The sequence below is a fragment of the Callithrix jacchus genome, chromosome 20, assembly GCF_049354715.1.
Source record: "Callithrix jacchus isolate 240 chromosome 20, calJac240_pri, whole genome shotgun sequence".
NCBI classification, from domain to species: domain Eukaryota; kingdom Metazoa; phylum Chordata; class Mammalia; order Primates; family Cebidae; genus Callithrix; species Callithrix jacchus.
In genome coordinates, this window is record NC_133521.1 from 5,003,217 (window position 1) to 5,030,537 (window position 27,321).

Sequence of the window (27,321 nt, forward strand, 5' to 3'; positions counted from 1 at the left end):
TTAGCCAGGTGTAGTGGCAGGCACCTATAATCCCAGCTGCTCAGGAGGCTGAGGCAGGAGAATTGCTTGAACCTAGAAGGTGGAGGATGCAGTGAGCCAAGACTGCACCACTACACTGCAACCTGGGCGACAAGAGCAAATTTCTGTCTCAAAATGAAAAAAAGGAAATTAGGACAGCTGATGAACACTGAAGATATTGGTACTTGATATCCTGTTGTAGAAATTTTGACTCCAAACTTTCAGCTGGAAAGTCACTGGAATAACTTTAAAAAAGAATCAGAGCTGGGTATGGTGGCTCAAGCTTGTAATCCCAGCACTTTGGGAGGCTAAAGCGGGCAGATCACCTGAGGTCAGAAGTTCGAGATCAGCCTGGTGAACATGGTAAAACCCCATCTCTACTAAAAATACAAAAACTAACTGGGCATGATGGCAGGTGCCTGTAATCCTAGTTACTTGGGAGGCTGAGAAGGAGGAGGCTGTTGTAAGCCAAGATTGTGCAACTGTACTCCAGCCTGGGTGACGAAGTAAGACTGTCTCAAAAAAAAAATCACAATGTATGGCTTTTTAGACTTTTGGTTAAGGATTGTGAACAAACTGAAATAAATGTCTGTGTAGTAATCCTCAACATAACCAATAAAACCGCAATTGTGACAGATGGAAAAAAACACTCATGTATAGTGAGATGTAGTAGAGCAGGGTTTGGGGGAGAGGTGCGGTGGCATTTAGAAAACCACATGCATTGCCACGGCAAGGTGTGTACTCAAAAAGACCTGAGAAGACCCTGAGTTTTCACCTGGGTTGCTCCCTAGACTCCGTGCAAGCCCCAGTACAAGTGGTGAAGAAGTGCCCTAGTGCAGAGCCAGTCTGCAAAGACTGGGAGATATGATTGCTGTTTTTTAAATTTATTTATTGGTTTTATGTTTGTTTGTTTGTTTTTAGTTCCTGCTATTCAAGGAATCTCTGTCAAAACATTAGATGAACATAAACTGAAGGAACAGAAATTTCAGTGACATACATGCCAAAGAATACAGTCTTTGTAAAAAATAATTTGGAAAAGTACTAAACAAATGGCACTATAGGCCAGGCATGGTGGCTCACGCCTGTAATCCCAGCACTTAGGGAGGCCGAGGTGGGTGGATCATCTGAGGTCAGGAGTTCAAGAACTGCCTGGCCAACATGGTAAAATCCCATCTCTACTAAAAATACAAAATTAGCTCGGTGTGATGGCTCATGCCTGTAATCTAAGCTACCTGGGAGGCTGAGGCAGGAGAACTGCTTGAATCCAGGAGGTGGAAGTTACAGTGAGCTGAGATAGCGCCACTGCACTATCTAGCCTGGGCAAGAAGAGCGAAGCTCTGCCTTAAAACCAAACAAACGAAAAAACAAATGGTACTATAAATAATAAAAAAACCCCAAGCAAACCGTGGCAGTGGGTGAGAATCTGATTTCTAGAGGTACATTATAATATCTAAATGTTCAGTTTACAGCAAAAAAATCACAAGGTATACAAAGAACAACAAAACAATTATAGCCTATTCAAAGAAACAAAATTAACCCATAGAAAAAATCCTGGAAGAAGCCTAGGCATCAGACTTACCAGACGAAAACTTTACTTTTTTTATGGGTTTTAAAAATTTTTTTAATTTTCCTGGGTACAGAGTAGGTGTATACGTTTATGGGTTACATAAGGTATTTTGATACAGACATACAATGTGTAATAATGACATCAGGGTAAATAAGGTCTTTCCATCACCTCAAGAATTTGTCCTTTTGTACAAGCAATCCAATTATACTCTTAGTTATTTTAAAATGTGCATTTAAATTATTATGGTCTACAGTCACAATGCTGCGCTAACAAATGCTAGATCTTATTCATTCTCTTTTTTTTGTACCCATTAACCAGCTCCACTTCCCCCCTACTATTCTTCCCAGCCTCTAATAACCATCCTTCTACTATTTCTATGAGCTCAATTGTTTTAATTTTTAGATCCCACAAATAAGTGAGAACACGTGAAGTTTGTCTTTCTGTGCCTGGCTTATTACACTTAACAGAATGCCCTTCAGTTACATCCATGTTGTTGCAAACGACAGAATCTCATTCTTTCTTCTGACTGAATAGAACTCAGTTATGTATATGTATTACATTTTCTTTATCCATTCATCTGTTGATGGACACTTAGGTTGCTTCCATATCTTGGCTATTGTGAAGAGTGCTAAAATAAACATGGGAATGCAGGTATCTCTATGATATACTGATTTCCTTTCTTTTGGGCATATACCTAGCAATGGGACTGCAGGATCCACATGGTAGCTCTATATTTAGTTTCCTGAGGAACCTCCAAACTGTTCTCCATAATGGTTGTACTAACGTATATTCCTAGACAAAGACTTTAAAACAACTATCTTAAATATGTTCAAAGGGCTAAATAAAACATAGGCAAAGACCTAATGGAAATCAGGAAAATGATTTATGAAAAAATGAGAATATCAATAAGAAGATTATAAATAGAACCAGATATTCTGGAGCTCAAAAGTATAGCTGAAATATAGTTCCCTACAAATGGGAGCCTCAGTAGCAGATTTGAACAGGCAGAAGAAACAGTAGAATTGAAAATAGGACATATGACATCAAGTGTGAGAAGCACGAAGAAAAAATGATGAAGAAAAATGAATAGAGCCCAAGAGACCCAAGGGACACCACCAAGTGGATCACCATATGCAGTATAAAAGCGCCAGAAAAGAAAAGAGAACCCTTGAAGAAATAATGGCCAAAAAACCTTTACAAATTGGAGAAAAAACCTGAATCCACAAATCCAAGAAGTCAAAGAAGTCCATATAGGATACTCTCAAAGAGACCAACACCAAGACACACGGTGAAACTGTTAAAGCCAGAGACAAAGAGAAAATTTGAGAACAAAAAAACAAATGAAAAACCAGTTCATTACGAAAAAGGGATACTCAGATTAACAGTCTATCAGAAACGACAAGGGCCAGCAGGCGGTGGGATGATGTATTTAAAGCACTCAAAGAAAACAGTCAATCAAAATTGTTATATAATTTAAAACTTTCCTTCAAAAACAGAGAAGAATTTAAGATATTACCAGATAAACAAAGGCTGAGGGAGTTTTTTTGTTTGTTTTTTATCAGACCTGCTATATGAAAAATGCTAGGAAACCATATGAAGAAAAAAGATTACTGGTAAAGGCATATACCTGGGCAAGTATAAAGTCAATATTATTGTATTATTTATTTGTAATACCATTTTTTATTTGCTATATGATTTAAAAGACAAATGCATAAAAATTATGTATTGAGTACAAATTACATAAAGATACATTATGAGACATCAATAACATAGGGAGAACAGAGCTATATAGCAGCAGTTTTTGTATGGTATTACATCAGGCTGGTTTCAATTCAACTTAGAAGGCTATAACTTTAGTTGTTAAATGTAATACCCATGGTAACTACACACAAAAAAACATAGAAAATGTACAAAAGAAAATGAGAAAAGAATCAAAACCATTCACTTCAAATCAACCAAACATAAAAGGAAGAAGAAACGAAGGACAAAAGAAGTGAAAAGACATAGAAAACAAATAGGAAAATGGCAGAAACAAAACCTTCCTTATCAGTTAATCACTTTAAGTGTACATAAATACTCAAATCAAAAGGCAGAGATTGGCAGATAGATTAGAAAAAAATGGTCCATTATATGTTGTCTATAAGAGACTTCACATTGAAAAACACAAATAGGTTGAAAGTGAAAGAATGGGAAACAATACTAGAGAGGTTATATTTATACAGACAACATAGAGTTAAAATCAAAAACTATTATGAGAGACAAATAAGAACGTTATATAATGACTAAAAGAACAATTCACCAAGAAGATAGAACAACTATAATCATACATACACCTAAAAATACAGCCTCAAAATATAAAAAGCATATCCTCTGATCATAATGGAATAAAGCAAAAAAGCAATACCAGAAGAAAAATAAGAAAAGTTACAAATACATGAAAATTAACACACTCTAAACAGCCTATGAGTCAAAGAAGAATAAACAGGGAAATGAGAAAGTACTTAAAAGTTAGACATCGTGACTTAAGCCTTTAATCCCAGTACTTTGAGAGGCTGAGTGAGGCAATAGGATTGCTTGGGGCCAGGAGTATGAGACCACACTGAGCAACAAACAAATCATGACTCCAACTCCAAAAATAACAATAATAATAAAATTAGCCAGGTATGGTGGTGTGGACTTGTAATCCTAGCTACTCTGGAGGCTGAGGTGGGAGCACTGCTTGAGCCCAGGAGCTGGAGGTGCAGTGAGCTAGAACTGTGCCACTGCACTCCAGCTAGGGTGATAAATTAGAACTGTTTCTTCTTAAAAAAAAGAAAAAGAAAAAGAAAATAAGAGACAAATGAAAAGAAAAATATAACATTCTCGGACTTACAGGATAAACAAAGGCAGTACTTGGGAGGAATTCATAGCTTTAAACACCTATGTTAAAAAAGACAAAGGATCTCAAATCAAGAAAACCCTGAGAAACCAGAAAAAGAACAAAGTCCAAAGAGCAAAGATTAGGAAAGAAAACAAAACTACAGAAAGATAAAGAAAACAGGATAAACAATTAGAAAAGATTTAAAAAACAGATAAACTTTTATCTAGATTGACAAAAAGGAAGATGTACATAATTAAAGTAAAAAATAAAAGTGGGTAATTACTATTGACCTTAGAGAAATAAAATGCATTATAAAAATATTAACAATTCTGTGACAAATTGGATAACTCAGATGAAATGAATAAATTCCTAAAAATACTCTAACTACCTAAACTGACTCAAAAAGAAATTAACATTCTCACCAGACCTATAACAAGTAAAGAGATTGAACCATGAATCAAAAATTTCCCAACTAAGAAAAGTGCAACCAGATGGCATTTCTGTTGAATACTACCAATCATTTAAAGAAGAATTAGCATCAAACCTTCTTAAACTCTTCCAGAAAAAGAAGAGGAAAAAATATGTCCTAATTCATTTTATGAAGACAGCATTACTCGGATATCAAAGTCAGATAATGACATCAAAGGAAAATTACTGAGCAATAGATGTAAAAAAAGTCAGCATATCAAAATTATTATATACCATAACCAAGTGGGATTTACCTCAGAAATGCAAGGGAGATTCAATATAAAATTGATCAATGTATACATCATAGTAATGGAATGAAGGAAAAAGACCCACATGATCATCTCAGGTGACACATAAAAGGCACATGACAAATTCAACACATTTTCATGATAATATCTCTCAGAAAAATGGGAGTAGAATAAAATTTTCTGAACATGAATTTATAAAGAACTCACAGCTGATATACTCAATGGAGAAAAACTAAAAACCTTCCCTCTAAGTTCAGGAAGTTAAGGATGCTCAATTTAACCACTGCTATTCAACATTATACTGGAGATTCTAGTCAGAGCAAGTAGATAGGAAAAGAGAGAAATGGCATAAAAATTGCAAAAACAGAAATAAAACTAAAAAAACTATCTCTATTTAGAGATGACATGATGCTATATTAAGAAAATCCCAGAGAATCCACAAGAAAGCTAACAGAATTAAATGTATTCAGCAAAGTTGCAGGTTGATCTTGTGAAAAACACACACAAAAATCAGCTGTGTTTCTATAAACCACCAATGAACGACCACCCCGCTAAAATTCAGCAAGCAATTTCATTTACAATAATATCTACAAGAATAAAACACCTAAGAGTAAATTTAACCTAAGAGTTGAAGTGCTTGTAAACTATATAATATTGCTGAAAATTCACATTAAAGACCTAAATAAATGGAAAGACAGCCTCTATTCATAGGTTGGAACCAACTAAATATTGTTAATTTGCCAATACTTCTCAAAGCCATCACTTTCAATGCAATCACACTCAATATTTCAACAGCCTTTTTAGCAGAAATGAAAAAGAAGATTCTCAAATTCATGTGGAATTGCAAGGAATCTTGAATAATGAAAACAATCTTAAAGTAGAAGAATACAGCTGGAGAACTCACACTTCTGAACTTTGAAACTTACTAAAAACTATAGTAATTAAAACAATGTAATACTGGCATAAGAACAGACATAGGCCAATGGAATATGATTTGCAGTCCAGAAATCGACAAATACATATATGGCCATCTGACAAGGGTACCCAGTCCACTCAATGGAGAAAGAATAGTCTCCTCAATAGATGGTGCTGGAAGAACTGGATTTCCACACATAAAAGGACCTATGCATCCTTTTGTACTCACACCATGTACAAAAACTATCTCAAAACAGATTCTAATAATCTAATTTAAGTGCTAAAATCATCAAACCCTTAGTGAAAAAAAACTCACAGAATGGGAGAGAATATTTTCTTATCACATCTGTTTATATATACATGTTTAAATAGCCATATAAAGGATTTAATATCTGGAATATATAAATAACTCCAACAACTCAACAATAAAAATACAAACCACCCGGTTAAAAAATAGGTAAAAAACCTGAATTAACAATTATCCAAAAAAAAAAAAAAGGCCAATAAGAACATAAACAGAAGATCAACATCAGTCATTAGAGAAACACAAATGAAAGCCACAATGAAAAACCACTTCACATCTACTAAGAAGGCTCTAGTAATTTTCTTAAAAAAGAAAAATAACAGGTTAGTGATGATGTGGTTGAATTGGAACCCTTGCGCACTGCTGGTAGCAATGTAAAATGGCTATAGAAATAGTGTTCAGTTTCTCAGAAAGGTAAATGTATAACGACCTTATATCCCAGCAATTTCCCTACTACTGAAAGTGGGATTCACACAGACTGCAGCATTATTCACAACAGGTAAAAGGTAGAAACAACTCATGAATTCATCAGAGATAAATAGATAATCAAAATGGAAATGAAGTTCTGATACCAGAGAGAACATGGATGAACTGTGAAAACATTATAGTAAGTGAAATAAGTCAGACACAAAACGGTAAATATTGTAGAATTCCATTGACATATGCAAATTCATTGAGACAGAAAGTAGATCAGAGGTTATCAGAATGAGGAATTATTACTTAATGGTTATTGTGTTTCCATTAAGGGGAATAGAAAAAGTTCTGAAAACAGATAGTAGTTAATGTTGCTCAACAGTGTGAATGTGATTAATGTCACAGAATTAATACATTTAAAAATGGTTAAAACGGCAAACTTTATGTTGTACATATTTTAACCAGATTTTTAAAAAAGTAGTCATCTGGGACTGTGGTAGTAGTAGAGATTGACTGTATGTAGGCAGGAGGGAACCTTCTGGGTTAATGGAAGTATTCTAAAACTGAGATTGTTGTTATGGTTGTACAACAGTCTCATAGTTTATTAAAACTCACTGAACTCTACACTTAAAATGGGAGACTTTTATGATATGCAAATTATACAATAAAATTGTTAAAAACTTAAAATAATTTAAGCAGAGTTTTTTCCCAAAGAAGTTATTCAATAAACATTTACTAAGGGTTATTATGTATAATCCAGTATTCTATTTTTATTTTATTTAAGTTTTAATGTTTGTGGGTACATAGTAGGTATATATATTAATAGGTTACCTGAGATATTTGGTACAGGCATTAACCATTTACCATCCGCATCTCCCCCACACCCCTCATTACCCTTCTCGGCCTCTGATAACTATCCTTCTACTTTCTTTTTTTTTTTTTTTTTTTTGTTTGAGATGGAGTTTCGCTCTTGTTACCCAGGCTGGCGCGATCTCAGCTCACCGCAACCTCCGCATCCTGGGTTCAGTCAATTCTCCTGCCTCAGCCTCCTGAGCAGCTGGGATTACAGGCACGCGCCACCATGCCCAGTTAATTTTTTTGTATTCTTAGTAGAGACAGGGTTTCATCATGTTGACCAGGATGGTCTCCATCTCTTGACCTCGTGATTCACCCTCCTCAGCCTCCCAAAGTGCTGGGATTACAGGCGTGAGCCACCGCGCCTGGCCCTCCTTCTACTTTCTATGCCCATTTCAATTGTTTTCAGTTTTAGATCCCACATATTAAGTGAGAAGATAGGATGTTTGTCTTTCCGTGCCTGGCTTATTTCACTTAACATAATGACTTCCAGTGCCATCCATGCTGTTGCAAATGATAGAATCTCATTCTTTTTTTTCACGGCTTAATAGTACTCCATTGTGTATAAGTACCATCTTTTCTTATCCATCCATCTGTTGATGGACACTTAGCCAGCTACTATTCTAAACACTGAAAATAGAAATATGAAAAGTTATGGTCTCTGTCTTCAAGGAACTCCCAGTTAAGTGGGAAAAAAAAGAAGTAAACAAATAATTACTACCTGTTTGGCAAGGGCTAAAACAGTAGGTAAAGCAGGACCACAAAGGAATTAGCAAGTCCTCTAACTCACGGGTGTCCAATCTTTTGGCTTCCCTGGGCCACACTGGAATAAGAATCGTCTTGGGCTACACGTAAAATACACTAACACTAACAGTAGCTGATGAGCTAAAAAAGAAAAAAAAAATTGAAAAAAAAAAAATCATGATTTTTTTTTTTGAGACAGTCTCTGTTACCCGGGCTGGAGTTCAATGATGCCATTTTGGTTCACTGCAACCTCTGTCTCCTGGGTTCAAGAGATTCTCCTGCCTCAGCCTCCTGAGTAGCTGGGATTATAGGTGTGCACCACCATGTCCGACTATTTTGTATTTTTAGTAGAGATGGGGTTTCACCATGTTGGCCAGGCTGGTCTCGAACTCCTGACCTCAAAAGATCCACCTGCCTTGACCTCCCAAAGTGCCAGAAAACTCATAATGGCCAAAAAACTCATAATGTTTTAAGAAAGTTTCCAAATTTGTGTTGAGCTGAATTCAAAGCCGACCTGGGCCACATGCAGCCCACGGGCTGGGCCGCAGGTTGGACAAGGTTGCTGTAGGCAATTGTAACATAACGATAAGTATTTGCATGTCTAAAGATATGTAAACATGGAAAAGTTACAGTTAAAAAATGGTGTAATTTCATGAGACCACCATTGTATATGTGGTCCATGGTTGACCAAAGTGGCACAATGTGGTACATGACTATATAAAAGCACCCAACATAGGAGCAACTAAATATACAGAGCAAATATTAATGGACATGAAGGGAGAAATAAACAGCAGTATACTATTAGGAGACTTCAGTACCCCACTTCAACATTAATAAAATAACAGAATTGAACTTTAGAACAAAACAGACCTAACAGATATATACAGAACTTTCCATCCAACAGCAGCAGAATACACATACTTTCTGGGTACACATGGAACATTCTCCAAGATGTGTACCAGTTGGTTTTGATATCAGAGCAGTTCTGTTCTTATAGAATGAGTTTGGAGGAATTCCCTGCTTCACATGGTAGGCTGCAAAACAAGTCTTAATACATTTTTAAAAACTGAAATTGTATGAGGTATTGTTTCCAATCACAACTGTATAAAAATATACATTAATACAGGAGGAACTTGGAAAACCATATAAATACGTGGGAATTAAACAACATGCTCCTGAAGAACCAATGGTCAATGAAGTAGTGAAAACATTTCTAGAGACAAATGAAAATGGACCTACAACACATGAAAATCCATGGGTTACAGCAAAAGGAGTAGTCAGAGGGACGTTTACAGCAATAAACATGTACATCAGAAAAGACAAAAGATCAATAAAGGAATGAACTGGTTTTTTGAAAAGATAATCAAAATCTATAATCTGTTAGCTAGACTAAGAAAAAAAGAGAATGCTTAAAGTCAGAAGGAAAAAAAGCAGGCATTATAACTGATACCACTGAAATACAAAGAATCCTAAAGAGATTATCAGGAACAACTATCTGCCAACAAACTGGAAGATCTAGAAGACACTCATAAACATAGATCAAAAATTCCTCAACAACACAATGGCAAACCAAACTCAACAACACATGAAAGAAATCATTACCATGATCAAGTGAGATTCATCCCAGAGGCAGAAGAATGGTTCAATATACACAAATCAATAAATGAGACTGATAATATTAGAATGAAGGATAAAAACCATATGGTGATTCAATAGATGAAGAAAAAGCATTTGACAGAATTCTATATCCCTTTGTGATAAAATCTCTCAACAAATTAGGCATAACAGGTATGTACCTCAGCACAATAAAAACCATATGTGACAAATCTACAGCTAACATATTGAAAAGGAAAAAGTTGAAAGAAACCTTTTTCCCTAAAATGTGGAAGAAGACAAGGATGCCCCATTTTACCACTTCTATTTAAAAAAGTACTGGAAATCTCAGCCACAGCAGTTAGGTGAAAGACATATTAACAGACATTTAAATGGGAAAAGAGGCACAAACTGTTCTTGTTTGCAGATGACATGGTCTTATATAACCCTAGACTCCACCAAAAAAAACACTTTTAGAATGAATTCAGTAAGGTGCAGGACACAAATCAACATTCAAAAAGCAGCAGCATTTCTACATATAATAATGAACAATATGAAAAAGAAATCAAGAAAAAAATCCACTTACAATAGCTTAAAAAAAATAAGATACCAAGAATAAACCTAAGGAGGTGAAAGATCTTTATAACAAAACTATACAATTGATGAAAGAAACTGAATCGGATACAAATAATGAAAAGATACTCTGTGTTCATGAATTGGAAGAATTCATGAACATAACTAAAGGAGTATGGTTAAAGTGACCACACTACCCAAAGCAATCTACAGATTCACTGCAATTCCTATCAAAGTATCAATGATAGTCTTCATAATAGTTGGGAAAAGAAGCCTAAAGTTTGTATGGAACCACAACAGACCTTGAATAGTCAAAGCAATCTTAAGCAAAAAGAAAAAAGCTGGGGATATCATTAATACCTGACTTTAAAACATACTACAAAATTACGGTAATCAATACAGCATGATAGTCAAAGCTATGGTAATCAATACAGCATAAAAACAGAAACATGGACCAATAGAACAGAATATGAATACAGATATAAAACCAAGCATCTACAGTCAACTGATTTTTGACAAGGGTACCAAGGACACCCACTGGGGAAAGGACAGTCTTTTCAATAAATGGTGTTGGAAAAATTGGATTTCTATATGCAGAAGAATGAAAGCCAACCCTCATTTCTCACCCTATCAAAAAAAATCAACTCAAAATGGATTAAAGACTCAAAGTTAAGACTCAGAACTATGAAACTACTCAAAAAATATATATGAGAGATACCTCATGACATTTGTCTTGGCAAGGATTTTTTAGATAAGACCTCAAAAACAAAGGCAACAAAAGTAAAAGTAGGCAAATGAGACTACAGGATTACATCAAACTAAAAAGCTTCTGCACAGAGAAGGAAACAAGTAACAGAGTGAAAAGACAACCTAAAAAATGGAAAAATATATTTGCAAACTATATATCTGACAAAGTGGTAACATCAGAATTTATAAAGAACCCAAAAAGTTCAATAAAATGAGCAAAAAAATTCTGATTAAAAAATGGGCAAAAGACCTGAATAGACATATCTCAAAAGACAACACAGAAATGGCCAATAAATATATGAAAAAATGCTCAACATCATGAATCATCAGAAAATGTAATCAAAATCACAATGAGATATCTTCTCACTCTAGTTAGAATGGCTGCTATGAAAAATGAGAGCAATGTTGGTAAGGAAGTGGAGAATAGGGAACCCTGACATATTGTCGGTGGGAATGTAAGTTAGTACAGTCATTATGTAAAACAGCATGGAGTTTCCTCAAAAAAATTACAAACAGAACTACCATATGATCCAGCAATCCTACTACTGGGTACAGAGCCAAAAGAAATGAAATCAGTATTTCAAGAGATATCTACCTCCCTATGTTTATGATAGCACTACTCACAACAGTCAAGGTAAGGAAGCAACCTGAGTCTATCAAATGTATGAATGGGTAAAGAAAAATGTGGGATCTATATACAATGATATTCAGACATGAAAAGGAATGTAGTCCTGTCATTTATGACAACACGGATGAAACTGGAGGAAATTATGTCAAGTGAAATAAACCAGACACAAAAAATAAATTCCATATTATTTCACTCATATGTGAAATCTAAAAAGGTAGATCTCTAGAAGTAGAGAGAACTGTAATTATCAGAGGCTGAAGAGAGGATATTGAAAGAACTTGGTTAAAGGGCACAAAGCTACATAGCTAAGATCAGAGGAATACTTTCTGGTGTTCTATTCCACAGTAGGGTGATGATAGTTAACTGTGATGTATTGTGTATTTCATAAAAAGCTAAAAGAGATTATTCCGAATGTTCTGACTACAAAGAAATGATGTTTGAGGCGACAGATTTGCTAATTAGTCTTGATTTGATCATTACACAATGTATACATGTAGTGAAACATCACATCGTATCCCACAAATATCTACGATTATTACATGTCAACTAAAAATTTTAAAAAGAAACTTACAAAAAATTTATATTCTGAAAGCTTGTTTTATTCCAAGAGAAATCGATTTTTAATGAATTTTATATCAAAATCACTACTGTTTAGGTTTGTTTTTTTCTGGAATCCACAAACATTATATATTCTAGAATTACAGATAGACATAATCATATTTTTGACATGGGTGACTTAGGACAGTGGTCAAGGAGTGTAGAAATTCTAAAAATAATGCGTGAAAAACACGGGGAGCAGATGGAGAAGATTCAGTAGCAAAATACATGGTTCTAAAAGCAAACAGTGTATACTAGAGGGTCACTGTTGGTGACCACTATTGAACATAACATATTTTAAAATCTAAACTAATGCAGATGAAGAAGGACTGTATAGTGTTTAAGGATACAGATTGTGAGACAGGGCCAAGGATCATGTCTCAGCTCTGTCACTTCCTCCCTAGCTGTGTGCCCTTGGTCAAGTTTGTTAACCTCTCTGAACCCTATTACCACATAGTATAATGAGGCTAAATAATACTGTTCACCTCAGAAAGGTTTGGAAAGATTACTTGAGACAAACGCAAAATATTTCCTATAAAATAGTTTATGCCAAAAATAATTCTTAAGCATTATGAAAAAGAAGGAAACAGACACTTGCAATATACAAGACTTGTAAATCCTGTCAATGCCACTGATTAATAAAAACTTGAAAGCTTCTTCTTGATTAAATTAAATATATATTAGTTACAGAGGGTGATGTGACGATAGGCAAGGGCAAGTTAAATACATAGAATGTCCACTCGTCTGTGTGTAACAATGACTAAAAGGAAACTGTCTTGCTACTGGGGAACAGAACAGGAAAATAGGATTGCTTTGTGAGCGAGGCAAAGGGAATGGATTGCTCTGAAAAAGTGATAAGTAGTAAAGGGCACTTTCATCCATTCATTCACTATCCATCCATCATCCACCATCCATTCAACCCATAAATGCATCATTCAGCTCTTTAACAGGTTAAGGTTAAGCACAGAAAAGCTGTGTACATACCTGCATCCAAAAAGCACAACTGTGACTTTGCTTATCAATGAATGGGGCATTTATACGGAGTGAAAATGCGGAGTTATGGAGGAAAAAATATGGGGTCGAAATGGAAGTCAGACGTGTTTGAAAATAGAGCAAGATATTTTCTGCCTACAGGTGACACTAGGCTCTTCATAATGAGCTTCTATGCCACTCTGATTCATGGCAGAGAATTCCTTTCAGGTGTAATGTGCCATACAGAAATAAATCTCACTATCTTTTGGTCCTTCCTAGGTATATGTTCTGTAAGGTCTAACAATAGCCAAGTTGTCTGCAATAATGACTTTCGAATATTGTTGCAATCAAAAAAACAAACAGATATGCACAGTTGAGTTTACAGGACAGTTTTATGGGGTGCTCGATTAATCATAGATCAATTGTATTAATTAGGGTAGACTTAGAGTGACAAATGTTCCAATTAATTTGTGGGTTATATTAGAAAGTATTAAACATACCATCTGTTAAATTACAAAATAGCAATGTAATAATGTAAAATGCAACATTATCCTGTAGCATTTTTAAGTATGTTAAACTTAATATTGAAAGGGCTAAGTATACATTCACAATACTATGCATCATTAAAAAAATTAAATGCACAATACTGTCTTGAGAATACAATATGTCACAGGTATATTTAGGAAAAAAACACTCTTACCTAGAATGCAAACCTGTACAAAATGGCTTTAGGGATATAGAGTCCTAAATTTTCCTCATATTTGCATACCTTAAAAGAAACTAAAATAGCCTAGTCCACTTTAGATGCTGAATATGTATAAAGTCAAGACTATGAAGCAGCCATTTTATAATTTTTATATAAATTATAGTTTCCAATCAAAAAGCATTCAAAATATTTATTAGAGTCACATCTGGCATCCACGACTCACCAAGGTAGATGCCTCAGAGAAGTCTTTATTAGAAAGTAGATACTCAGGAACTAATCACTTTTGCTGTGGTAACTATTGCATTGTAATCACCATAGACATGGAATGAAAAGGAAATACTAATGAACTGGATTCATTATTTGTGTGAAAGAGTGTTGCAAATATTAGAAGAGTACTCTAAGAACATCTCACAACTTTAGGTGCTTTATGGCAATGAGTGCACATAAAATATTTGTTTTACCAAAAATTTCTAATAGCATTATCCTTTTTTGATGGGATAGTAGGGGCAGAGCAGGGTAAGGGGGACAAGGTCCCGCAGGTTAGAGGGAGAACCGTTTAAACTGGTTACGATGACTTTGAATACATGAGAACAGAATTGGTACTATAAAAATACAAAAGGATATTAAGAAGCTGTGCAAATACAGTTGTCTACTTCAATGCTGAATAATAGTAAACACTGTAAATAATGCATGTTGCTGTTTACTGGTCTCAATTTATGAATTAGAAAATGTAAATAGGAAGACTAAGACTTAACAATTTGTAAGGATCCAGGATATCTCCTACTGGAATCAGCATCCATGTATTTTAGATTCAGAACAATTTTTAGTTTAATCATTTAACTTTAATCAAAATAAGTAAAAGTAATGATATATTAATCTTCATCATATGAATGAATCTCAGAAGTTTTAGTTTAGGATTATAGTTGAAGGTCTTAAGATATACTAAATTTGAGCTCAATTCTTAAAAAACAATCATACTATTTAAAAATTTTCATTGTTAATACTGAATACTTAATATCCAATTGAACAGAGTGTTTTTCATTTAATTAAATAATTCATTCACAATTATTCATTAGTATTTGTAATGTGACTGACACTGCTATAGGCTTGAGAGATATAATGGTGGACAAAACACACCAATGGAGTTCTGGTGAGGGTACATGATTAGAATGAATACCATGTCAGGAATAGTCTGCAATGGAGAAAAATAAAGCAGGAAAGGGGGTCAGGAGTGCTGGGGGTAGAGTTTACAGTTTTAAATAAAATGGTCAGGGAAGGCCTCCAGGAGAGAGGGTGAAGTGGCAAAACTAGAAGGTGGTATGGGAGTGAGTCATGACGAATCTCATACAGAGGGAGAAGCAAGGGCAAAGGCCTCAGAAAGGACAATTTGCAGAACACCAAGGAGGCAGTGTGACTGGAGCACAGCTGCATTTACAGTGTTAGAAAGAAAGGCAGGATGCTTTGGACATGTGCTCCTTCATTTATCCATTATCCATATTTTAAATGGCAGTTAAACAAGGACATGCTAATATCCAAGTCAGTGTTTCTGCACAGCTTTTATCTCCCATTTGTATTTCATTTTGTCTTCTAATAGACATCTCAAACTTAACATGTCACAAACAGAACTATCAATTAACTGAACTCCAGAGTTCCTCTTCTTACTCCTTTCCTACCTCATCAAATGGGTCTGCCACCCACACAGTTGTTCAAACCAAAATCTGGAAAGCGTCTTGTCAACTTTGTCTCCAATGTGTCCTAAATAAGGCTACTTCTATCCATTTCCTAGTGGTTTCCCTGGTTCAAGTTTCCACAGCTTTTCCCTCTTAACTCATCTCCTTGAAGTTTCCAATTATATTCAGAATAACATCCAAACTCCTTGTTACCTTTGTCTTCTTTTTGTTCTTTGAACATCAAGCTCATTTTTGCCTTAGCATCTTCACTTATGTGTTCCTTCTGCATGGAGCATCTTCCCCAAAAACCTTCTACAACTTCAAGTATCAGATTAGATGTAACCTCCAAGGAGCTACCTAAAATAGACCCTTCATTTCCTATTATACCACTTTAATTCCTCTGATCAGAGCACTTAACATTTTCTAACAATTCCTTATTAATTTACTTGTTTTTGTCTTTCTTTCCTCAACAGAATTTAAACTTCCTGAGAGCAGAGTTTTTGTATGCCTGAGGCTTGGCTATATGCCAAGTATGTAATACACAGCCAGTCCAAATAGTAGGAACTCTAAAACTATTTTTTTAATTCATTAATCAATACCTTGTACACAATAGAAATATTTCATTATAAAACAGGGGACTAAATGGAAGAAAAACAAATTGCTCCACAATTTTAAAGAATAAACAGACAGACTGAACTATTTGATTGAATCATATGTCTATACCATATAATTCGAAGAATATAGAAGTATTATTATGCAGCACTTATATCTAATTTGCCCATTTACACATGTTAAAGTACTCTATATCTGTATTTACTTCATAATTTCTGACAGGCAATGACAGTGATATGGTATAGTAGTATATTTAAGAGAGAATGAATATTTGCAACTTCAAACATTTTTCTGTTTTACTGATAATTTTTGACTAGTGTTCAATATCCCTTTTTAATGAAAAAGAGGCTACTTAACAAGAGCAGCCACTTTTCAACTATAAGAAACAAACAAAAAAGTGTGCCATTAATGTAAGACTGTGCCATTAATGTAAGACTGTGCTATTAATGTAAGACTGCGGACCAAAAGCCAATCTTAAATGACTCACATAATAAAACCAAGTACAGAAAGTATAGCAACAAGAGCTTTCTGCTTTCTAGCTTCTTTGATAAAATAATCGTCACCTGTCTATTTGAAGGCATGTGATTTTAAAAATTCTTTTGTGAGAGAGAATATTAAATTCAATTGCCAATTAGCATTCAGACGAAATATTAAATTTACATTTCCATACATGGCTCCTCTGATTTACTTTACAGATCAAACATGAACAAGAAACAATTTTAATTTGTCAGACGGTTACTGAAAAAAACCTAGCCATAAAACAAAGGGAGCATAATTGCTATAAATGCTTTGAAATCAGCTCTACAATGGTTAATTTAGAATTAACATTAGAATTTTTACCAAGCATTATAAAGCTTCATAAAACAACTTTAATGTGGGGTATCCCAGCCTTTCTCCTTTACTTTACTAAATGTCATTGATTATCTACTGTGCTAGGTACTGGGGCATTTAGTTGAATCATATTTGTTATTAACCATCAATGACACTATCTTTAAGTTGTTCAAGATTTTCCAGTATGTTTATAGCTTTCATGAATGACAGTTTTCAATTTTCATTAGCTCCTTTATTTTTTATAGGATTATCTAGATCTGACTGACAATTCAGTCAGGCATGAGTTCATCATGCCCAGTATTCTCCCTTTACTTGAAGCAGAAAGTATGATCTCCTGAAGATGCAATACACAACAGTTAGCATGAGATCTGGATAATTTATAAATAAATTTATATGACATTTACAATAATTCAATCTACAAAAAAATGCTGGTATTCTATATAAGATTTCTGTTTTTCCTTCAGTTTTATAGCTTTTATTGATTTCCACTACATCTAGTATTACATATGAAATTGACACGTATTTTCTCTAATTTCTATTGACTTTTTGTCCTATATAATTTAATAAGAGATAAGACCTTATTATAGGAATTCTAGAATCTGATATTCAGAGCCTATGTAGAAGAAGACTCAAGATTAACACACAGTTTAAAAGGATGATATAGTAGGGCAACATAAAAACATGTCTTCTAGAAGATATACTTTCCTTGATGATTGCTTAGCTGTGATAGGCCCTTTCTGGGTTGCAGATGTCCAAACATGAGACCAGGGTCCAGAAGCTCATCTGACACCAGTAGTAGCAAGTATTTACTGGGCACTTTCTATGACTTAGGGACTGCTCTGAGAATTCTGCAAATGGTAACTTTTGGGCCACCAATACCCTACTAAAATAAAAATCTAAAGGTCTTTTTTTGGTCTTCTTGCATCACATTTTAATATCTACCGATGGTTTCTGACCACCTTTTAGCACCTACTTCTCTCCCTCCTTCGCCCTCTTTCAACCTCCATTTTACACCTTTTTTGGAGGGCTCATCCCAGTCTTGACCTCTTGCCTCTTAAAGGGCTCTCAAGCCTGCTTTGGCTTTTTCCCTCAGCTTAGGTCTGCTAAACATGATGACTTTGTTGTCTTTTACAGCATGATTCACTGGTAACTTTAAAGCATCTCAGTACCCAATTCAGCTTTCTCTCCTGATTTGCCTATCTTTGTGAATAGCATCACCCTTCTTTAGGTTACTCAGAGTCAATTTTTTACTTTACTTTCTACTCTCCCTAGTGTCAAACCAATCAGCAAATTTACTGATTCCCACCACATACTGATGTAGTTCAGCTCTGGCTCTCACCACCTCATGCCCTGACCCGTCTACTGAGTGCTTTCCACCTTTAGAAAATACTGTATTTTAAGACTGTTTAAATCTGCCTCTCTTTTAACATCAAAATCTCAGGTACCTCAGAGATTCTAATAGTCTTCCTTTGAACTCCTACGGCATGCCCAAGAAGCATTATATTATGCATATCCCACCAGACCAGCAGATTTTGTTCAACTTTACTTTCTGAAGTTAATAAAAAAGGTATTAGCAAAGAGGTGTTCAAACTGTTCTACTATTTCCCATCACTTCTACAGAATAGAATCAACATCTGTTCATCTGTTATTCATTTGGTAATCCAATGTGTTCCCAGGCCATTTATTATGCTTCTACATTTTTATAGTAACTGTTGATTCAACCCAAACTGGTTTATTCACTAGTCACTAACCAAACCATTTTTATATGTCCGCATGTTTAGCCAAACCTTAGATTTGCTTAAAAGTCCAGTATAAAATCTCACCAGTTCCATGAGGCTTTTGTACACTTTCTCAGCTTGGAATGATCTATATTGCCACAAGACTTAGATAGCACTTTTTCCATGGCATTAATTTCATAATCAACAATGAAATGCAGTTTGGTTTCTCTTACATTGTGGCAGTTACTTTCTGCTTTACTCTTGTATTGATTTTTTACATATTCAGATTCTGTCTTCCCAACTAGAATATAAATTTCTTTTTTTTCTTTTTTTTTTGGGTGGGGGGGTCTCACTCTGTCACCCAGGCTGGAGTGCAGTGGCGTGATCACTGTTCACTGCAACCTCTGCCTCCTAGGCTCAAGTGATCCTCCCACCTCAGTCTCCTGAGTAGCTAGGACCAGAGCTTGTGCCACCATACCCAGCTAACTTTTTGTATATTTGGTAGAGATAGGGTTTTGTCATGTTGCCCAGGTTGGTCTCAAACTCCTGAGCTCAAGTGACCCTCCTGCCTCAGCCTTCCAAAGTGTTGGGGTTACAGGTGTAAGCCACTGCATTTGGCCTGTAAAATTCTTAAAGGCAAGGACCTTATCTTTAAAATCAGTTTTCAGACATAGTATTCAGCACAACATTTTAAGCATAAAAGAGGTTTAATTTTTTTTTTCAAAGGTCTTTTACATTTTATTTGGAGTTAAAGACCCTGTGAAACTATATAACTTCTTCTTTCATCTCTAAAAAAAATTTTTTTAGAGATGAGGTCTCATTCTGTTTCCCAGGCTAGAGTGCAGTAGCTCAACTACAGCTCACTGCAGCCTTGACCTGTGTGCTCAAGCAATTCTCCGGCCTCAGCCCTGTGAGGAGCTGAGACGACAGGCACAAACTGCCACATACAGCCATACATGATCTTTTCTAAATGAGTCGTTCATGTCACTCAGAAAATAGGATCAATTTTATATGAACTCAGAAGTTCTATGACGAAAATTTTAACACTTTTTTTTACTGGGAAGTAAGTATATACTATGGTTTCTTTCTTACCATGGTTGACTATTATTTCTCTATAATTTACTTTTCCCTACTAAATTAACATATTAAATTAACCTGACCACAAAACAAAATTTGGAAAATAGGGAATAAGATAATCTATTATCCTACTTTAACAAAACCATTATTATCTTTTTGCTGTGTTTCTTTCTAGTCTTCTCTGTTTTTTCAGACAAGTGAGCTGGGGGCCATTTAAAAACACTTCTCTTTGGTACAGACTTCTTGTAACTTACATCATTTATTTAAGCATGTACACTCTTTATCAACTGAATGGTAAATTTCTGAAATCATGCTGACTTCCTGGCTGTTAGTCACTTCCCTTGTTTTGGTTCAAAGGAAGTAGATGGAAAGTAAGATGGGGGCCTGGATGTAACTCACAAACGTATTCAAATGTACACTTTTCACAGGAAAAATGCATACTTTTGATATGTTAATATTCGTATTTTTGGATCCAGCAGTATTTTTTGCCAATATTCAACTAAAAATACATGAACTTTAAAAAAGCTAACATGTAATAAATATTAAAAATTTACTAAGGCTGGGTGTGGTGGCTCACACTTGTAATTCCCAGCACTTTGGGAGGCTGAGGTGGGCAGATTGCCTGAGCTCAGGAGTTTGAGACTGGCCTGGGCAACACAGTGAAACCCCGACTCTACTAAAATACAAAAAATTAGCTGGGCGTAGTGCATGCACCTGTAGTCTCAGCTACTCGGGAGGCTGAGGCAGGAGAACTGCAAGAACCCAGGAGGCGGAGGATGCAGTGAGCCAAGATCTCGCCACTGCACTCCAGCCTGGGAATGACAGAGTGAGACTCCAACTCAAAAAAAAAAAAAAAAAAATTACTGATACATTAAAAAAAGTTTACTGATAAACTACCCAAGTTATGTTTCTTCATTTGACTCATATTTTGTGCATCTTAAAAACACTAATGTAAATGCTTATGTTTAGCAAAATTGTAAAAAAAAAAAAACTCAAAGTAAAGCTACTAATAATTTTGTTAAAAATAAGGCATTTTATGATAGAAAACACATGATCATCAAGGATATAACTTTATTTTGGAGGTTTTTAGCCACGGGTTAAGGGGATCAGAGATGTCTCTGAACTCCCTGAGAATTATAGTACATATATTTTTCCTAAAGAGAGGTTTTGAGAGAGAGCTGTTACTAATTTAGCTAATCAAATTCCCAGCAAATTCCAAAAAATAATGTCATGTGTTCTATTACTTGACTATTTGCATTAAAAACTGTAAAGGCAACAGAAATTTACTCAAAATTAACATAATACTCAACATAACTAAAATACGGGGCAACACAGAGATTTATGTTAAAATTTCCGTGATATGACATAATCAAACTTCCTTGTTTAGCTGTGTTGGGATACATCCATATGATACTGAACAGTGAGTTGATTTAGTCAGCTGCATACAGAGCAGCAGAGATCACAGTAACAAAAAACAGGTAAGTCCAATGAATAGACTCAAACTACAGTTTAAGATGATATACTGCTATGTTGCCCAGGTTGGACTTGAACTCCTGGGCACAAACAGTCCTATCAAGTAGCTTGGGCTACAGGCAAGAGCCACTGCACCCAGCTCAAACTCTAACTTCTTGTACTCTTACTATAAGCCTGACGCTGTTTTTTATTTGCATTGTGCTATTCATAATAGGCTTTAGAGGTGAGTATTATTATCATTTCCATTTTATACATGAGGAAACTGAGGTATCTGAATATGGTGACATCTCATCTACATTTTGAGGAAAGCCTACAGTGGTTATTGGCTAATGAAGGATCAGCGGGATGGGAATGGGCACTGAACAGCTTTTAGGTAGGGATCACGCAGGCCACTTTCCCATCTAACACAAAGTCCTTTTAATGAAGAGCCACATACACTTTGGAAGTTCCTGGCCAATGTGAACTTGATTCTGGAGAATCTTATAGAAAACATAAATTCATATGTCCTCTTTTGGGTAATTCATGATAGATACTACTCTTCTTTGAAATTAAGTTGTAAATAAAAATGGTTTTTAGTATTGGTTCTAAGAGGTCAGATTAACTCCTTCACTTATATTTGTTCCATTTGTTGGATATACATGAAGAAGTTATGGTAATTAATACCTGGTATTCTCTAGAGAAGTGTCTCAGTAGATTTCCTTGTTTTGCATGTTACTCCTGCAAACAGTATCAAACTATTTTTTAAACATGTCACAAATTTTTCCTTATTTCATTAAGAAATTGACCCCATGTCATGTACAATACTATTATAGAATAGGGATCCTTTGAAGCTATAATAGCTCTGAAGACTCTGGAGCTATTTCCTGCTATGGGGAATTAATATGAATAGGTCAAAAAGATGGGGAGAATTGGAAAGGCAAAAGCAATCTTACCAAAGTCTGCAAATGCTGACTGTCCAACCACCACCATATTTTGCGGTTTTTCCAAGATGGTACCGACAGAGAAGTTTCCATCCTGTAAAATGAAGAAAACTTTGAATTAGACCATCTTAATCCATTCATTTTAGTGTGAAACAAAGCATTGTAACTAAGGAAATAAATAATTTCAGTGTTTTGTTGTATTACACAAAAATTATTCCAATCACCTGTACCACTTTTATTTTGAGGCAAAAGAAAATCCCACGAGTTGTAGAAGAAAATGTGAATCTGGTATGCTTTCCTTGCTGTCAATTCTGCTATCTTTTACCAAATCATCATCATAATTTCAGAGGGTAATAATTTCAAGTACTGTGGAGGGTTTTGGAAGTAAAAGGAATTACAAAACTAGTTCCTACCCTCAAAGAGCTTATATCTCCAGCTGGTAGATAGAGTATAAGTCAGAAAGATAGAATTTCTGACGGTAACATAAATAGCATAGGTAAGTTTCAAAGATACGTTTTGCAGATTTTAAGGGAAGGGGATTCTGTGGGGAACAATTAAGAAAAGATAGTGAAATGAGAGGAGAATTCCACTGATCCTTAAAGGGCCAATCCATCAACAATTTAAGTTATCAATAAGGAGGGTAGCAAAGGATTACAACAGTAGCCATGTACTGACTGAGAAGCAGAGGTGCCCAAACCAAACAGAAAAAGAGAGTTTACTAGAGAGCCTCTGTTTCAGTTACTCTTTCCAAACAAAAACAGTGTACACCTGACTTCCAAAAGAATTTTTTAAAATTAAAAAAAAATGATTGGCTTTCCCTTCTATAATTTTAGATTACTACACAAGAAAAAGAAATCCAAACAATAAATTTGAAATTTTGAGCTCTCAGGTTTGTACAGAATTCTTAACATTGACCTCTCTATTTGCTGTTTGAGATACTGACTCTGATTCCTACATACTTCATATAGGATATCTGTGTATTTTCAAATGAGTTTTTCCTTCTTTGTTCCTCTAAGGATATGGTAGATTCATCTGAGTGGAAAAATGAGCACTGGTTTTCTCCCTTATGCTCTCACATAAGAATCAAACATGTAAGACACATAAGACTTCTGTGACTAAATGTGGGGGATTTTTCCCCACCACAAACAAGCAATCATTTCGGCAGTGGATACCACCTGGTTGTCCTCTAAGTCAATTCTGACACTACCTATCTAGAGATAGTGTCAGATTCCACAGTTTGAGGGCTCAGTCCCCCAAATTACCCTGGACTCCAGTCCCAAGTTCGGGCCTCCAATATTTCTTCCCAATCAGCTTCAAGTTGGGGTTCACACCACACCCTCTTTGGATTCATAGCTGGATTGGCTCACAGAACAACTCTGATCTTGTATAAATCAATTTTTCTAGTCTTACATTTTAATATCTCTTTTATATTCTGGCCTAAACCAGCCACTTTCTACTCTCTGGATGTTTCCTGTGTCTCCTGCGCACTTCCTTGCCTGCCTTTTCCTCTTTCTCACTTCTAATCACTAAAATCCTGTAACTCATACTAGCTATGTGGAATACCACATCTTTTTTTTTTTTTCTTTTGAGACAGAGTTTTGCTCTTGTTGCCCATGCTGGAGTGCAATGGTGTGATCTTGGCTCACTACAACCTCCATCTCCTGGGTTCAAGCGATTCTCTGGTCTCAGCCTCCTGCGCATGCACCACTATACCAGGCTAATTTTCTACTTTTATTAGAGATGGGGTTTCACCATGTTGGCCAGGCTAGTCTCGAACTCCTGATCTCAGGTGATCTGGCTGCCTCAGCCTCCCAAAGTGATGGGATTACAGCTGTGAGCCACCGTTCCTGGCCTAAATACCGTATCTTTTTTGAAGCCTTCACTGACAATTCTGGAACCAGACAGAAGCAACTGGTCTTTGAATTCTTGTAGCATAATGTACATTTCATCATACAAGCCAGGGTCACCCATACTCACATCCCAGCTGCTCTCCTGGCCTACAAGCCCTAGTCACTTCTGTATCTGCCAGAGCACTACCATGGGGCTATACATACAACTGATATGTAAAAAGATTTGTGGCAGCTTTCATTCTCCTACTGGCTAATATAGTTTTATAGGTTTTGAGGGATTTTTTTGGCCAATTAGTATGTGACTGCAAAGTGCCTGTCCATTCTTTAATTGAAAATGATCACTCATTTTATGAAAATGACACTTTACCTGTACTAATTAATTCTAAATCTACTAATGATGTTCTCCTTGACCAAACTTTGGTCAGGCTCCTCTGAGAACTCTGCTTACCTAAGCCCAACCACTACCCTGCCACTCATTGGTCATAATGTCCCAATTTTCCTTGCTGTATTTGGAGGTGAGTCCGATCTCTTTCCCCTATTGCAAAACTCCACTGAAGGAGTAAACTCGAAGAAAAACTGCCTTACCATCTTTAACAAAAAAAGTTACTTACTGACCCAGCCACTTAACAGAACAACCCTCAGTCCCCATTTTCCAACGCCAATTTATTCATTTTCTTAAAGAAAACAATAATAAAAGACCCAATCAAAATCTGTTTTCTTCATTGAGTTGCTTTACTCCACTACATTTAAATCAGCCTAGACGTAAAGAACCTCATGAAGTTAAGGGTGTTTCATAATATTCTACGGATATTCTACTTATTTATAATGAGGTTTCCAGCTGACCCCTGGATACACGTTAATCAAATACACCTCTCATTTTCTAATATTGCATGATTCACTTGTGGTGACAAAGAAAGGCCATCTGCAAACAAACGTCCCCCAGCAGTGGGGACTTAACATATGGCAGTCATAAAAAACACAGCAACTGTATTTCTAATATCAGAAAAAACAAATATAACTAATTTTTTAAAGTAGTATATTAATTGTCTTTTCTTGATCTAGATGTCTTACTTTCTCTTGCCCCCACAATGCCCCGGCAACAAAAGAACTAAAATGCTGAGCTTAGAAGTACTTAGGAGCTCTGATCTTGTCTAAACAAAGCTACCCCCCATCGTAGTTTCCTTCCATGAAGAGATGGGAGTCATGATCAGCATCACTGACCATACTATGAGAGCTGGCTGACAATGAATCTCCTTCCGTAAGTTTGTGCTTTACATTTAAAAAATCGGCGTAGTTCTCATAAGTATTTTTAAAAAATTTATAAAAGGTTATGGGTTTGGCCAGGTGCAATGGCTCATGCCTGTAATTCCAGCACTTTGGGAGGCTGAGGCATGCAGAACTCCTGAGGTCAGGAGTTCTAGACCAGCCTACCCAACATTGCAAAATCCTGTCTCTACTAAAAATAGAAAAAATTATCAGGGCATGGTGGCAGGTACCTGTAATCCCAGCTACTCACGAGGCTGAGGCAGGAGAATCACTTGAACCCAGAGGGCGGAGGTTGCAATGAGGCCTGAGATGGCGCCACTGCACTGCAACCTGGGCAACAAGCACAAAATTCTGTCTCCAAAAAAAAAAAAAGGTATGGGTTTAATTTGGATTGAAAAATTCGATAAATATCCACTCTGTGTCAAGCACGTTACACAAGCTGTTTTATTTAATCTTCATAAACATTCTGTGAAGCAGAGGCTCTTATACCCATTTTCTGTGTGTGGAAAGTGAGGTTCAATACTTGACAAATATGTCATGAATGTCACTGTGATGGCTAGTTTTGTCTGATCTCCGGTCCTGTCTTCTACTATGTAGCCTGAATTTAACATTAAGATTTCAGGTGGTGCCTGTACTCCTAGCACTTTGGGAGGCTGAGGCGGACGGATCACGAGGTCAGGAAATCGAGACCATCCTGGCCAACATGGTAAAACCGCTCTCTACTAAAATATACAAAAATTAGCTGGGCATGGTGGTGTGCGCCTGCAGTCCCAGCTTCTTGGGAGGCTGAGGCAGAACTGCTTGAACCTAGGAGGCAGAGGTTGCAGTGAGCCGAGATTGTGCCACTGCACCCCAGCCTGGCACCTGATGACAGCAAGACTCTGTCTCAAAAAAAAAAAAAAAAAAAAAAGATTTCAGGTCATTTATTCTTCATTAATACCTATCACATAATTCACATCAAACTAAAAGTAAAATAAAATCATGACATTGGCTTGGGAATCTTCTACTTACAATTAAAAAAAAAACAACCTATTTCTTAATCCTAGTTAACATGGCAGTAAGTTTAGCGTTTGTTCTCTTATTTCTTTATATAAGCCTAAAGGCAAAGGGGAAAATTTAGTCTTTTTTAAAGAAATTTCTTCATAGACCATCATGTTGACAAATTAAATGACAGTAACCTCTCTCAACAGCTGACAGCATAGCAGGGGTCCTGTTAACATGCACATTAGGGCAGCCTGATTGGTTTAATTGGCAGTCATACCTAAAAACCTGCAGAGGAATTGATGCTGAATGAATCACTTCCTTATGCAATATTCAGCAGTTTAAATGCAGCAATGCAACCAAAGGCTCTTAAAGTTTTCTATTTATTGTTGAAATCAACCGACCAAGTGATTCTTTTCATTTTATTTTCTAAAACTGTGTGTTTTACTGAAAGTCATCAGTTTAAAATGCTTCAAGGGAAAGATTTCTTACCAAATTTTCCCATATCTCAAACTGGAAGGTACTAGTGGTGGCATTCAATGTTGTCAGGAATAAATCTAGAAGGAAAATAATAAAAATGAAAAGTTTTGTAGTCTTACTGATGTGTACACTTTAAAAACAGAAAAAAACTGCAATACATTAAAATAATTAATGCAGTTCTACTTAAACATATTTTAGATTATATTTTAACAAGTTTCATCCCATCAAAAAAAA

General features: G+C 35.7%; 1 protein-coding gene across 2 annotated transcripts in view; it reads right to left on the minus strand.

Moving 5' to 3' along the window:
• The window catches only part of ITFG1 (integrin alpha FG-GAP repeat containing 1), a 310,341-nt gene that overhangs the window by 189,467 nt on the left and 93,553 nt on the right, over nt 1–27,321 (minus strand). For both annotated transcript variants that reach the window (XM_035282693.3, XM_002760922.6), the window contains 2 exons: nt 27,100–27,164; nt 22,523–22,604 (listed from right to left, as the gene is read on the minus strand). In XM_035282693.3, the coding sequence (XP_035138584.1) occupies nt 22,523–22,604; nt 27,100–27,164 (147 nt within the window). The remainder of the gene's footprint in view (nt 1–22,522; nt 22,605–27,099; nt 27,165–27,321) is intronic.